The sequence below is a fragment of the Manihot esculenta genome, chromosome 4 (assembly GCF_001659605.2).
Source record: "Manihot esculenta cultivar AM560-2 chromosome 4, M.esculenta_v8, whole genome shotgun sequence".
Classification (NCBI taxonomy): domain Eukaryota; kingdom Viridiplantae; phylum Streptophyta; class Magnoliopsida; order Malpighiales; family Euphorbiaceae; genus Manihot; species Manihot esculenta.
Genome location: NC_035164.2, coordinates 29,743,178 through 29,756,535, shown reverse-complemented (window position 1 = coordinate 29,756,535; position 13,358 = coordinate 29,743,178). Strand labels below are relative to the sequence as shown.

The following is a 13,358-nucleotide window of genomic DNA, read 5'->3' as shown; positions in this document are numbered from 1 at the left end:
AGAATATATATCAGTGAAGAAATAATAGCTGCGAGCCAAAAGGCAGAAGGCGGAATAAACACGAGAAGAGTGTAACAGGCATTCCCTCCAAATTCGAAAATACACTTTGGCTTTTGAAAACGAAAACGAACAGATTGGAAAAGGAGAAAGGAGAGAATGAATGAAGAATCCAATTTCTAACTCATTTCTGGTTCTACTCAGAGTCTATTGCAGAATCCACAGACGCCATTGTTCCACCACAACCAATTCTAATATCAAATCCTGGTTCAACAAATACTTTGACAAGACCAATGTCTTCTCCTGGAACTCTCTCATCGCCGAGTTGGCTCGTGACGGCGATTCATTCGAGTCTCTTCGTGCTTTCTCCTCTATGCGAAAGCTCGATCTTAAACCCACCCGCTCCACTTTCCCTTGCGCTATTAAAGCATGCTCAGCTTTGCTCGATCTTCACTCCGGCAAGCAAGCTCATCAACAGGCTCTTGTTTTTGGTTTTGAATCTGACCTCTTTGTTTCATCGGCTTTGGTTGATATGTACTCGAAATGTTGGCGATTAAGTGATGCTAGAGTTCTGTTCGATGAAATTCCTCAAAGAAGCATTGTCACATGGACGTCGATGATTACAGGGTATGTCCAAAATGACAATGCCCACGAAGCGTTATTGCTTTTTAAAGAGTTCTTGATTGAAGAGAGTGAGAGAAATGGTGAGAGTACCCATGTTTTTATGGATTCAGTTGCTATGGTTTCTGTTTTATCTGCTTGTTCTCGTGTTTCTGGGAAAGGAGTCATTGAGGGAGTTCATGGGTTTGTGGTAAAGAGGGGATTAGATAAAGATTTGGGAGTTGAGAATACTTTATTGGATGCATATGCAAAATGTGGTGAAGTGGGTGTGTCTAAGAAGGTGTTCGAGGAGATAGGTGAGAGGGATTCAGTTTCCTGGAATTCTATGATTGCCGTGTATGCTCAGAATGGGTTATCCAGCGAGGCTTTTCATGCTTTTCACTTGATGATAAAGGATGGTGATGTTAAATACAATGCAGTGACATTGTCCACTTTGTTGTTAGCTTGTGCACATTCAGGGGCCCTGCGTGAGGGGAAGTGTATACATGATCAGGTATTTCCTAGTACCTACTCAATGTTCCTCATCCCATAACAATGGTTTTTCATATTATATGTTAGAACATCTCTACAAACTTTTGTAATGATTTCCACGTGTCATGTGTTTGAATGTCTTAGTCAAATGTTTTCTATTGGGTAGGAATATTCTTACATTTGCCATCTCTTGTTCTTTTGTATCAGGTGATAAGGATGGGTTGGGAGGATAATGTGATTGTGGGTACCTCTATCATTGATATGTATTGTAAGTGTGGAAGAGTTGAAACGGCAAGGAAAACATTTGATGGCATGAAGGAGAAGAATGTAAAGTCATGGACTGCTATGGTTGCAGGCTATGGAATGCATGGCGGTGCAAGAGAAGCTTTGGATCTTTTCTACAAGATGACGGGGGCTGGGGTCAAACCAAATTATATAACATTTGTTTCGGTTTTGTCTGCTTGTAGCCATGCTGGTTTGTTAGATGAAGGCTGGTATTGGTTCAATTCCATGAATCATAAATTTAATGTAGAACCTGGGGTTGAGCACTATAGTTGCATGGTTGATCTTCTTGGCCGTGCTGGTTATCTTAATGAAGCTTATGATTTGATAAAGAGGATGCGAGCAAAGCCTGATTTTGTACTATGGGGCTCTCTTCTTGCAGCTTGTCGTATTCACAAAAATGTGGAGCTTGCAGAGATTTCTGCAAGACAATTGTTTGAGCTGGACTCGAGTAATTGTGGATATTACATCTTACTTTCAAACATATATGCTGATGCTGGAAGATGGAAAGAAGTTGAAAGAATGAGAGTACTTATGAAAGATCGTGGACTTATTAAACCACCTGGATTCAGTTTGGTTGAACTCAAGGGTAAGGTGCATTTATTCTTGGTTGGAGATAAAGAGCATCCTGAATGTGAGAAGATATACAGGTTTCTGGAGGAACTTACTGTGAAGTTGCAGCAAGCTGGCTATGTACCTAATATGGCATCAGTTCTTCATGATGTTGATGAGGAAGAGAAGGAAATGGCCCTGCGAGTTCACAGTGAGAAGTTGGCTGTTGCATTTGGCATCATGAATTCATTTCATGGCTCAACAATTCATATCATTAAAAATCTTAGGGTTTGTAGTGACTGTCATATAGTCATTAAGCTTATCTCCAAGATTGTTGATAGAGAAATTGTGGTAAGAGATGCAAAGCGATTTCATCACTTCAAGGGTGGTTTGTGTACATGTGGAGACTATTGGTGACATATATGTACATGAAAGAAAAAGAAAGGTTACAAGAATTTGAAGTGCACGTTAATGGTTAATTTTGGCTTGATAACAAGCTTGCAACTATAAACTAGAAGAAGCATTGTTCTCGTGTTTTGCTACTCCTGATATCAAAAATTGTACTGGTAGAGAGCAGGAATTCCAGATGATGATTATACTTGAAGTCTGAAACACAAGCACTACAAATTGCTTATCAAAAAGATCTGAAAGAAGATCTGTCATATCCTAATTGTTAATTCCAGAAAAGGACAACTCAATGAGATCCATGTCATATTGTCGCTTCCAAGTTTAACAGAGGTTGAATGCCTTTTCTGATGGAATGATTATTGAAATTGCTGAAGATGGTTTCTAAATCCAGACACAGTTCTAGCATGGAAATTGTAACATGTGGTCTGTTGACAATATACTGGTTACCCTTTTGATCTGAACACATCAAGTTATAAAGAGAGTTGAAAAGGCAACAACTGAAAAATTTCCAGACATGATCATACATGTCAAAAGAACCTGCTTGAAAAGATTTTTCTAAGTTTTGGTGTCTGAAATTGGCTTGGTTTCTCTTCACCTTTTAAGCAGCTGATACAACTTTGCAGGGCCCGGTTCTCACCCTTCAGATGTTCCAGCTGTGACCGAAGTCTATTAATTACCACTCTTTTTTGGATGTTTCTCCTTGCCAACTCGACCTGCTGCTTCAGATTTTCCTCCACAAGTTTTGTAACTTGAAACTGGAGTTCAGACCATCCAATGACCTGCTCATAACTATTTTCTGGGAGACATGTAACTGTAGCCTGATCCTGAAACAAGTTTGAATTATCCGTAGTCACATTGATACCTTTTTTATCACGCAAATCTATGGTGTCTTCATAATAATTGTTTTCCCCAATATCAAGTTTCTTTTTCATTTTCATGCTCTGTGTGTGTGGCTCAGTTGACATCAGTTCTTCTACTAGCTTGTTCAGGTGTTCAAAGTTGAAGCCAGTATCATCACAATCAGCACCAGGATCTGCAAGGATGGAATCTAGATAGGAATCAAAAAGCTCCAGTTCAGAATTAGTGGAAGTCCGTATATATCTTGTCTGCTCATTAATGTTAGAACATGCAGAAGATACAAATCCTGCGGAACTTCGTACATGTCTCGCCTTCTCGTTAGTGTTAGAACATGCAAAAGGTATGGATCCTGTGGAACTTTGTAAATGTTTTGTCTTCGCATTAGCGTTAGAGCATGAAGAAGGTAAGGATCCAGGATTAGTTTGATGGCGAGACTCAGACCTCAACTGATCATATTTTTCAGCCAGAGAACTATAAGAATTATTAAACTCTTCGAGCATTTGAAACAGCTTCACCCTCCGCTGGCAATAGATCTCATCTCTATCTGAAGCACGGTCATCTTCTTCCAGAAGGGTCATCATGGTTTTAATTCTCCTGTTTGATTCTGCATATCAAGGAAAAGCAGAAAGAGAGAGAACAATAACTCCAGCATTCTCTAGCAGGAAACCAACCATATTTCTCTCTCTCTCTCTCTCTCTCTCTCCAAAAAGAAAAAGAACTTCCAGCTGAATTCTATAGCCATGGACTATAAACTTTTTTATGCTATTGTTATGCTGAGCAGACTAGAAATTTTAATTCAACAGGGTTGAAATTAGCAAGTGCCTATTCTTTTTTCATATTCTCTTCTTTCCTTACGTGCATCTCTTTGCAGCCTAGTTTAATGGTGGCAGCTGGGTAATTGCATAGAGCTCAAACAATAATGAAACACTGATAGAGGAAGGAAGACTGACCTGACAGAGTTAACTGAAGCCATGGGGATTGCTGAGGACAATCCTGGTTATCTTTGGCTGAAGAAGAACAAGCTCCATTTTTTTCCATTGAACAATTCTTCTCTGAGACGAGAATCTCTCTTGGCTTTCAAAACAAATAAAGCTAAACAAAGAATGCAAGTTAAGAATTTTGGAAGCTCTAAATATAGGAGATGAGAGAACACAAAGCTGCCGCATATGCAGAGATTGATTCTTCTCTTCCTATTTGATCGCATCTTTTTTTAACCCCCTTATGAATGCTGTGCTATTGAAATAATAATTCATTCAGGTAAAATATTTATGTGTCCATTCATGAATTTCTAATATTCTTGATATACCCATTACTGCTCTTGGCTTGATTCTGCTGGTTCTCAACAGAATACATTAATGCAAAGATTGATTTTTCTTTTTCTTTCTTTTTCTTTTCCAAATGATGGTGCTGGTTTGGATTTAAATTATATATATATAAAATACTTTTCGTGCCTTCTTTATAGGACGGTCATGAATTTTCCTTTTTTTTCCTTAATTTTCAAAATAGGAATGGAAAATGGAATTAGCCATTTCATAGCCATTGAATTTCTATATCCTATCATATTTATGTAATATTTCTTCAATTTTTTTCAGCAATTATAAATGAGCTATTTCATAATCTTTTATTATAAAAACATATACGAGGTATCAATCTTAAAATATATCTATGCTTTGTTTGATATCAAATTTGAAGAAAGGGTATGAATTTAATATTAGAATAAATTATTAATAAATTATGAATTATAAATTTTTAATATTTTACTTATATAATTAATTACTTATTATATTTCAAACTCTCCCGTCAATACAATTGGTTGTTTTTTTATTCCTCAAAAATAAATTAAACAGACTAATTAGGCTAACTAACTCTTTCACAAAACATTAATGTAAGGAATTTTAAATTTGAACAACTTCTTAATATTATAAAATAATTATTCAATATACTTTTCTAAGTCAGTCAACTCGACTATTAAAATTTTTCTGTATACTGACATGTCCATGACAAGTTATACACGCTCAACTCACCATAGCCACTTGACATATTTTATGAGGGGTTGTTGAGTACTGCCATGGGAGGGATATCTTCTCAGCACGTGCATGGGAGGGTGCATGAAGCATGGGCTCACAATAATAAAGACAAAGGGACCATCGAGTCAATGGATGTGCAACAAGGCAATAAAATGGGTCCAACTTTCATTAATGAACGTGACTTTAGCATGAGTTGTGTAGCTCGTTCGGGGAGGATTTGGGCCTGGTGCTTGAATAAATAAAGTGAAATGCTAGTAATTGTGTGACTATCCGATAAATACAATTTTATTGGTTCAAATATATAAATAATTATTAATTAATCAACCAATAATAGGAAGAATTTAGACGGCTAGTGATTGTTGCTAATATATTTTATAAATAAATAAAGTAACTGTTTGGTAACCCTCAAACAGCTAGAACTCTTACAAAATTAATTTCTATTAATAGAATTTTATTTTTTTTTGTAAGACGTTAGTGCATGGTAATAAAATCAAATTCAATTACATAGTTTATATTTTAATTAATTATTATTAATTTTTTAAAGGTGAAAAATAGGGAAAAATATAAAATAATTTAAAATAAACTCACAAAAATAATTAAAGATAAACTCTAAATTAATAAACTAAATCGAATAAATCCAAAGCAAATTAATTTAATTAATTTAATTGAAAAAAAACACTTAATTTCCTCTTTTGATTGATTTAATTTAATTTAATTTTCTCTTCTAGTCGGTGCATGAGAAACCCCTTTTCCGTTGGCCAACCCACGAGCAGACATCAAATTTTCACACTCATCAAATAAATTCATTTACATTAGGCGGCATGGTGATTGTGATGTGAGGCTAGAGTCTTTCCCACTGCCTTTTTTTCTAATTTTTTTAAATAGTAAATTTTTCTTCATTTAAGTGATAAATAATAAAATTACAATAAAAAATCATAGCCCCGATGTAATACCCATAATGATTTTTAAAACATTAAGATTCCTAGCATTAAAAAAGCACCATATGTATGCAACTCAGAGTCCTCTTGTGGTTGAGAAGCTACCGGACGGTGCTGCAGGGCCTCGGAGAAAAGGTTTTGTCTGGAGTCAACTCCACCCATAATATTACAAGCTGAACACAAATAGTGCATTCCACCATACCTCAGGCCGTGCTTTTGTTAGTGGAATCATTCGTAAAGATACCGATCAGTGGGTTAAAGATTTTGTTTTTAACATTGGCTGCTGCATAGCTCTGCCTGCAGAACTTTGGAGTATTATTTACGATATCAACTTGCTGAGTTATCTGAACATCAGGAAGACTTTTATAGGATGTGAAGTTTGGAAGTGATTGATCTAGTTTTGGAGAATCAGATCTTCCAAGAATATTGTTGGCAACTTGTCTTAACCCTTAAAATCTCCTTCACTCACACCCGGACTATATCCTTACACATATAAGCAGAGAAGCTAATCATGGGGCAGATAGTTTTGCCTCTCATGCTAAGTCTGTTATGCTAGGCACATATCCTCCAAGAGCCTCTTTTTGAAACAAAATTTTGGATCGAACTTGATAGGGCAGGGGCTGAACGCCCAAATTAACTGATTTTTTTTTTCTAAAAAAAAACACAATATGTACATTTCTACAGCTTTTATTTATAATAAAAATTATAAATTAAAATAATACTAGAATAACATAAATTATAAGTAATTTTTAAATCTATTCTATAATTATAAAAAAACAGTATGATTAAGAATTTTATTATTATGTGACATTTTTTAATCAATATGAAATATAAAATAAAATCAAATTACTAAAATAAATTAGTAAATAATCAGCAAACCATGTGGACAAAACAATTAGCATTAAAATAACTACTCAATATATTAATTTTTATCAATAATTTTTTTAAAACAATTATTTTGTGCAAAGTTATCTTCTATTTTGAGGAAATTAAATGTATTAATTAATTTATTTTAATTTTATTCTTATTTCCACCGAATACAATACCCTTTTCATAATTTTTTTTAAATATATTGAATAATCTCACTTTATTGTGATAGATTAAGGGAAATAAAATTATTAAAAATAAAGTGATTAAATAAAAAATATTAGTTAAATAAATTAAATTACTGTTTAAATGATTTATTTACTTTTTAATTACAACGTAAAATTCTTTTAAAAAAATGTAAAAATTTGATAAATGAAGTGCGCATGTGCATAGCTAAGCATTGGACATCCTAAATTCCTATCACATATATGTAAATTTTAATTTTAATAAATATTAAAATTAGTTTTAAAATAATGATATTTTACATTTAATTTTTTTAAAATTATTTTTTAAACAAAAAAATAAAATATTAATTTATCATTTAGAAAAGTAAAAGCCAACCATAAAGTTGGAAACGAGTTGACAAATATTGAAGTTTCAAATATATCTCAAGGAATATGCCAACCCTTCACAGTACTCTATACATTATGCCACTGACTTTTCTTGTAATTACTCATTTTGTCCATTGCTTTTCACCATATTATTGCCCTAGTTATGATATATATATTAAATATAAATATTTAATTTTGATTTTAATACACATAATTATTTTAAATCAGAATATATTTTAATTTAATTAATTAAAAATTTTATATTATCAAAATCTTTAATATAACTTGAAAATATAAAATATAAGAAAAAAATTATTTAAAATAAAATAATAAATAATTTATCTATTATTATAAATATTAATAGATTTTGTAACACCAAATAAAAACACTCAAATCAATTTTTCCCATGAATTTTGATCGAAATTCGCCACGAGTTTTTATTTTTCAGAATAGGATCTGTGTTAAGGAGCTGATGACTATAAGAAGTTGCTTTTTTACTTAGCATTTTTGTTGCTTGATAGACAAACTCCATTTTCGGAAGAGAGAAATGGCAAGGCTGTCAAAGCCATGTGAGAAGCAGTGGTGTATTTGATTTTTATTTTAATTTTTTAAAATATAAAATTAATATTTTATTCATTAAAAATTTACTTTATCAATTTGACTATGTTAATTAATATTATTAATTTGAAGTTATTAAACTGAAATTTAAAATTAAAGGTCTTTGATCGGATTGACCACGGATTAATGGTTAAGAAATGGAGTTAAAACATAGCCTTTGTCCAAAAAAAAAAAAAAAAGAGAAAACCATTACTTGGAGTGTTATAGTTGTAAATAAGCTCAATGACATGGCCATAAATTGAGAGGCCAAACATCATGCGAGGGTAGAGGGTAGGGCCGGTTTGGGTTGGCCAATAAAACAGGAAGAGCAGCAGTTCTACCACAACAATCGGCAGCGAGGGACTTCGCAGACAAGGCCATTTTCATTTATTCATTTCTCTCTCTCTCGCTCCCTTTCTTTGCAAATTCTCTCATTTTTCCTCCATGGCTCTCCCCGATTCTTCTCGTCAATCCCTAATCCCTACCTCCCTCTACTCCTCTTCCTCTGCCAAGACCCCCTCTCTCTCCAAGCTTCTCCACTCTAACTCCACCCTCCCTTCCTCTTCCCCTTCGCCGTCACTCATGAGGAAGACCGGCGGCTTCGTGATCCCTGCTCCCAGCGAGCCTGGCAAGATCGCGATGTATTCTCCGGCTTTCTACGCTGCTTGTACTGCTGGAGGTATTCTCAGCTGTGGACTTACTCACATGGCCGTCACTCCTCTTGACCTTGTCAAGTGTAATATGCAGGTAGTATTTCCATAGATCTGTGCTCGTTTCGTGATTTTGTTGTAGTATTTGGTTTAGATCTGTGTTCATTTTTGTGCTTTGCACAGCTTCATTTTGATAGTTTTAGGATTTGTTTTCTGTAGTCTTATTTGTAGTGTTTGGTGATATTTTTTGAGGTCGATTTTTGCTTTATTTGATTGCGTTATTGTTGGACTGTGTGCCTGAATCGGATGGTTTAACTTTCCTTATATTTCTATGGTTGTGATTTTATTTGTTTAGAAATTGAGAAGTACTGGATCTTTGTTTATTTATCTATAATTTTAGACTTTTCAAGAGATCTGTTAAATTTTTCTAACTTTACAAGTGAGTTCGTTTCTTTCAGTATTTTACTTATCTCGTGCTACAGAGCTTGTTTTACTCTAGTAATTTTGTTGCATACAGCCCTTTTCCGTGTTTATTGTTCCACTCATGGACCCAATATTTTTCATTTCTAACCAAATGCGTCCATAGTTGTACCGTCTTTGTGTGTTGTTATTCTACGGTTATATCTTACGACTTATGAGGACTTCTACATTCCCTTTTACATGAATTCTGTAGCTAGTTATTTTGAGTTGATCATTTCGCATGAGGAGGTGCTACTGTTTACTCATTTGGGTGCCATTAAGGTCCAACTTTTGGTTTGGATCATAATACATTAGCAATTAAGCGTGAATTCCAAACTAGTCGGGACTATATGGATTTTCTGTTTGCTATTAGGCTATGTTTTATACCAGTTCCGCTTGTTTGGATCATAATATGTTACTGTATATCAGGCATGCTAACTTTTTTTTTTTGGGGGGGGGGGTAGTGGTGATGAAATTTCTTGTTGCAAATATTTGATGCTCTACATCAGTTTGTTTTCTGCATCGACTTTTATTTGCTTATACAAGACCTAGGTGAGAACTCAAAATAGTGTGTTATTGCCCAATATGTACTATATCGATGTGATATTTGATTGTGAATTTGATGGAAAGTTTTTTTATTTTCTGGGTCAGTTATGGTGCAGTCTGCGACTCTCCTAGTGGCCATCAATGTTGAAGTTAACATGATATGATGTGCTCTTTGAATTTTTAATATTTGGAGCTTATTGGAGTTTTACTTCTGGTTATATAACTCTGGAAAATAACTGGTATAACTGCCCTCATGGAGACTTGTAGCTGCTTGTTAAAGTGATTGTTGTGCTTCTTGAAAAAATACTTTCACCTCATTTTTTTTAACGATCAAACTTGGATTCTGTCATACCATTATAATTTTATAGTAGAGGCTGGAAACTAAATTAAAAGTTGGTATGGCTTGTCAGATTGATCCTGCAAAGTACAAAAGCATCTCATCTGGATTTGGAGTTCTGCTCAAGGAGCAGGGTGTGAGAGGCTTCTTCAGGGGTTGGGTGCCCACCCTCCTTGGTTATAGTGCTCAGGGTGCTTGCAAATTTGGATTCTATGAGTTCTTTAAGAAATATTATTCTGACATTGCGGGGCCAGAGTATGCAGCCAAGTACAAGACCTTGATTTACCTTGCGGGTTCTGCTTCTGCTGAGGTGATTGCTGATATAGCTCTTTGTCCCTTTGAGGCAGTAAAGGTTCGAGTTCAAACTCAGCCTGGTTTTGCTAGAGGCTTAGGAGATGGACTTCCCAAATTTGTCAAATCTGAAGGAGCTTTAGGGTATAATTATGAAAATCATCAATGATTATTTATAATGTAGTTTGTTAAGGTTCATGTGTAAGTAACTTGTCATTATTCTTTTCAGGTTGTACAAAGGTCTTGTTCCTCTTTGGGGTCGTCAGATTCCATGTAAGTCACCATCAACTTCTCTTTTTGTTTTCTTTTTGCATAACTATTTACAGTGCTTATGATGTCATCTTATGTATTTTTCAAAAGAAATTCCTAGTATATATTTTTTATTTTTTTAGGAGGAATTTTTAATAATTTGGATGGATTGTAATGTCTGGTGATTTAATATTTTTATCTATAAGCAGTTAAGGCTACTTAAACATTGTTTTTCAAGGATAAGGTTTCAGTGTTTACACATTACTGTTTCTCCTTGCTCTGTCCCCCTTAAGTATCCACCTGGGGTCTTTCAATTTCTTGCTGCGTGCTTAAGGAAACACTTTCTGGCTTACTAGTCTGAGAGCAATTAGGCTAGTTTGATATTCATCTTTTGAAGGTCTTTGGAGAGTTGGAGAGGGTCATGTTGAACGTTTCAGCTGCCTAAAAATTCTCACTTTGGTGCGAGTGATTTTTGAGCCAGGGGTTGTTATGCGGGGATGTAGCAGTTTAATCTGTAGGGAATACATCTGGGTGTGAATCTGCAACTTCAAGTTGCTGTTTATGCTGTGTTTTTTGTTTTTCTCTTGCATGTATGTGATAACTCTGGTGGTTGCTCATAATTTTAAGATCAACATCTGTGTTGCAGATACAATGATGAAGTTTGCATCTTTTGAAACCATAGTTGAGCTTATCTACAAGCATGCTATCCCCACACCAAAGGACCAGTGCAGCAAATCCCTACAGCTTGGCATTAGTTTTGCTGGTGGATATGTAGCTGGTGTTTTCTGTGCAATTGTATCTCATCCTGCTGATAATCTCGTCTCTTTCCTCAACAATGCCAAAGGTGCAACTGTTGGTGATGTGAGTATCCTCTTTTTTTTTTTTTTTCTTTTGTTTTCGAATCATTATCTCTGGAATTCACTAGGTTTCCCTTGCTTAACTATGTTTTTGTTTCTTCCTTCCTTTCAGGCTGTGAAGAAGTTAGGTTTATGGGGTCTGTTTACCCGGGGGCTTCCTCTCCGTATTGTCATGATTGGGACTCTTACTGGAGCCCAGTGGGGTATCTATGATGCATTCAAAGTTTTTGTTGGACTGTAAGTACTCCTGGTGATTGTTATGGTTTATTATTTAAATTTATTTTTAAACCTTGATTACTTAATTGGCATGATGTTATTTTCAGGCCAACCACTGGTGGTGCTGCTCCTGCTGCTGCCCCTGCTGTTGCTGCAGACCTTGCAAAGGTGTAGTTTTGCAAATCAGCGGATATGTTTTGTGTTGTTCTGTGGAATCTGGGAAAACAATAGGGGTAATAAACGTAGGACAGCTAGTGGATATCATTCTTTTCACATTCAGAAGTTTCATCAATTTTTGTCGGCTTGACTAATTTTCGTTCCTGGAAGGATGGTTTTGATTTGATCCTTCTATCATGAAAATGTTTATTAGTTAGATCATACATGAAATTTTATTTTGATGTTAGGATCACAATATCCCCTGTCAAGACAACCAAAAATAACGGGCAGATAGGGGGATATAATTTGTCCTGTCCACTTCTCTTGGAATGATTTTGATTATATGAGAATATATACATGTTATCCATGCGAATTCAGTAGTCTCTGGACCTTTAATATTTCTTCATTTTTTGGCATATTAAACTGCTATTTCTTTCCTTGTCTTTTGGTTGCCCCGTGGAAATGGAAAATTGGATATACTTTTGGTCAGTGCTTCGGAGCAGTGAGAGTCCCATTGGTGGCTCTACGGCGACAATGGCGATTCCAGTTGTACCAGCAGTGGTAGGCCATTTCAAGTGCCGTAGTTCTTTTGATTGAATGATGACCTAAGTATGTCTCTCTTGGGTAAAACAATGGTTGTTTAATGGGAATTGATTAAACAGTAGTAGGCTATTTCAAGTGCCGTAGTTCTTTTGATAGAATGATATGATTTTTTCCCCTCTTTCTTGATGCCCTTAAGTATGTCCCTTGGGCAAAATAATGATCATTTAATTTGAACTGATTGAAAGAAACAATGTCATTATAACAGTTAGAATTTGATCAACCGAGAAATCAGAAATGGTAAGGTTGTTCAATTATCTGACTTACGTCCCATAGAAGGAATACGAGGCTTCAATCCTCAGTGCTAGCTTAGGCGAGTCTTATATGGCGACAGGCAGTTTTTTGTTAGTCTGAATCTGTTTGTTTTAAAAGTGGCGACTGCGGAATCATTCATTGCAGTGGTGTCTGAAGGCGACCCAACTTTGTGGGGGTAATTGGTATCGGTTTCCACTTTAATTTTTTTTTTTAAAAAAAATTACTTTATTTAAAAAAAAATTATTCTTACATTTTATTGCAATTTTCATGTTGGTAAATCTTCTATTCATTTTCTTTTATTATTCTTCAGATTTAAATTAAAATAATTAGTTTATTAATAATAATAAAGTCATTTTTAAAATTATAATGATATAAATATAAAACTTAATGATTTTAAAAATAAATAATTGAATATTTGATAAAAATTAAATTAATAAAAATTCTTATGGTTGATGATTAAATTTTATAGAAAATGCTAAAGTCTTTGATAGTTATTATTTAATTAGTTATTTGCCAGTTTTAAAATATTTAAAATTATTATTGCATAAATTATAAAGTATTAAATTATTTTTT

The 13,358-nt window shown here is 34.5% G+C and overlaps 3 protein-coding genes and 1 long non-coding RNA gene across 4 annotated transcripts; 3 read left to right on the top strand and 1 right to left on the bottom strand.

The window, feature by feature from the left end:
- Nucleotides 1-19: 19 nt before the first annotated feature.
- On the top strand, nt 20-2,556 carry LOC110613927 (pentatricopeptide repeat-containing protein At3g26782, mitochondrial). The gene is made up of 2 exons (XM_021755346.2): nt 20-1,111; nt 1,297-2,556. Exons 1-2 carry the CDS (start codon nt 161-163, stop codon nt 2,338-2,340), a joined length of 1,995 nt encoding a protein of 664 aa, XP_021611038.2. The 5' UTR covers nt 20-160; the 3' UTR covers nt 2,341-2,556.
- A 257-nt stretch (nt 2,557-2,813) lies between these two features.
- Nucleotides 2,814-4,281, bottom strand: LOC110613928 (protein NETWORKED 4B). The gene is made up of 2 exons (XM_021755347.2): nt 4,140-4,281; nt 2,814-3,793 (listed from the first exon to the last, which is right to left on the bottom strand). Exons 1-2 carry the CDS (start codon nt 4,225-4,227, stop codon nt 2,859-2,861), a joined length of 1,023 nt encoding a protein of 340 aa, XP_021611039.1. The 5' UTR covers nt 4,228-4,281; the 3' UTR covers nt 2,814-2,858.
- Nucleotides 3,391-4,492, top strand: LOC110613929. Its single transcript, XR_002487689.2, has 2 exons — nt 3,391-3,529; nt 4,061-4,492. It is a non-coding gene; the product is annotated as an uncharacterized LOC110613929 (long non-coding RNA).
- Nucleotides 4,493-8,503: 4,011 nt separating this feature from the next.
- On the top strand, nt 8,504-12,303 carry LOC110613743 (mitochondrial phosphate carrier protein 3, mitochondrial). The gene is made up of 6 exons (XM_021755022.2): nt 8,504-8,916; nt 10,235-10,596; nt 10,682-10,725; nt 11,348-11,562; nt 11,671-11,795; nt 11,882-12,303. The coding sequence occupies exons 1-6, from the start codon at nt 8,614-8,616 to the stop codon at nt 11,946-11,948; spliced, it is 1,116 nt and encodes a 371-aa protein (XP_021610714.2). The 5' UTR covers nt 8,504-8,613; the 3' UTR covers nt 11,949-12,303.
- The last annotated feature ends 1,055 nt before the right edge of the window (nt 12,304-13,358 follow it).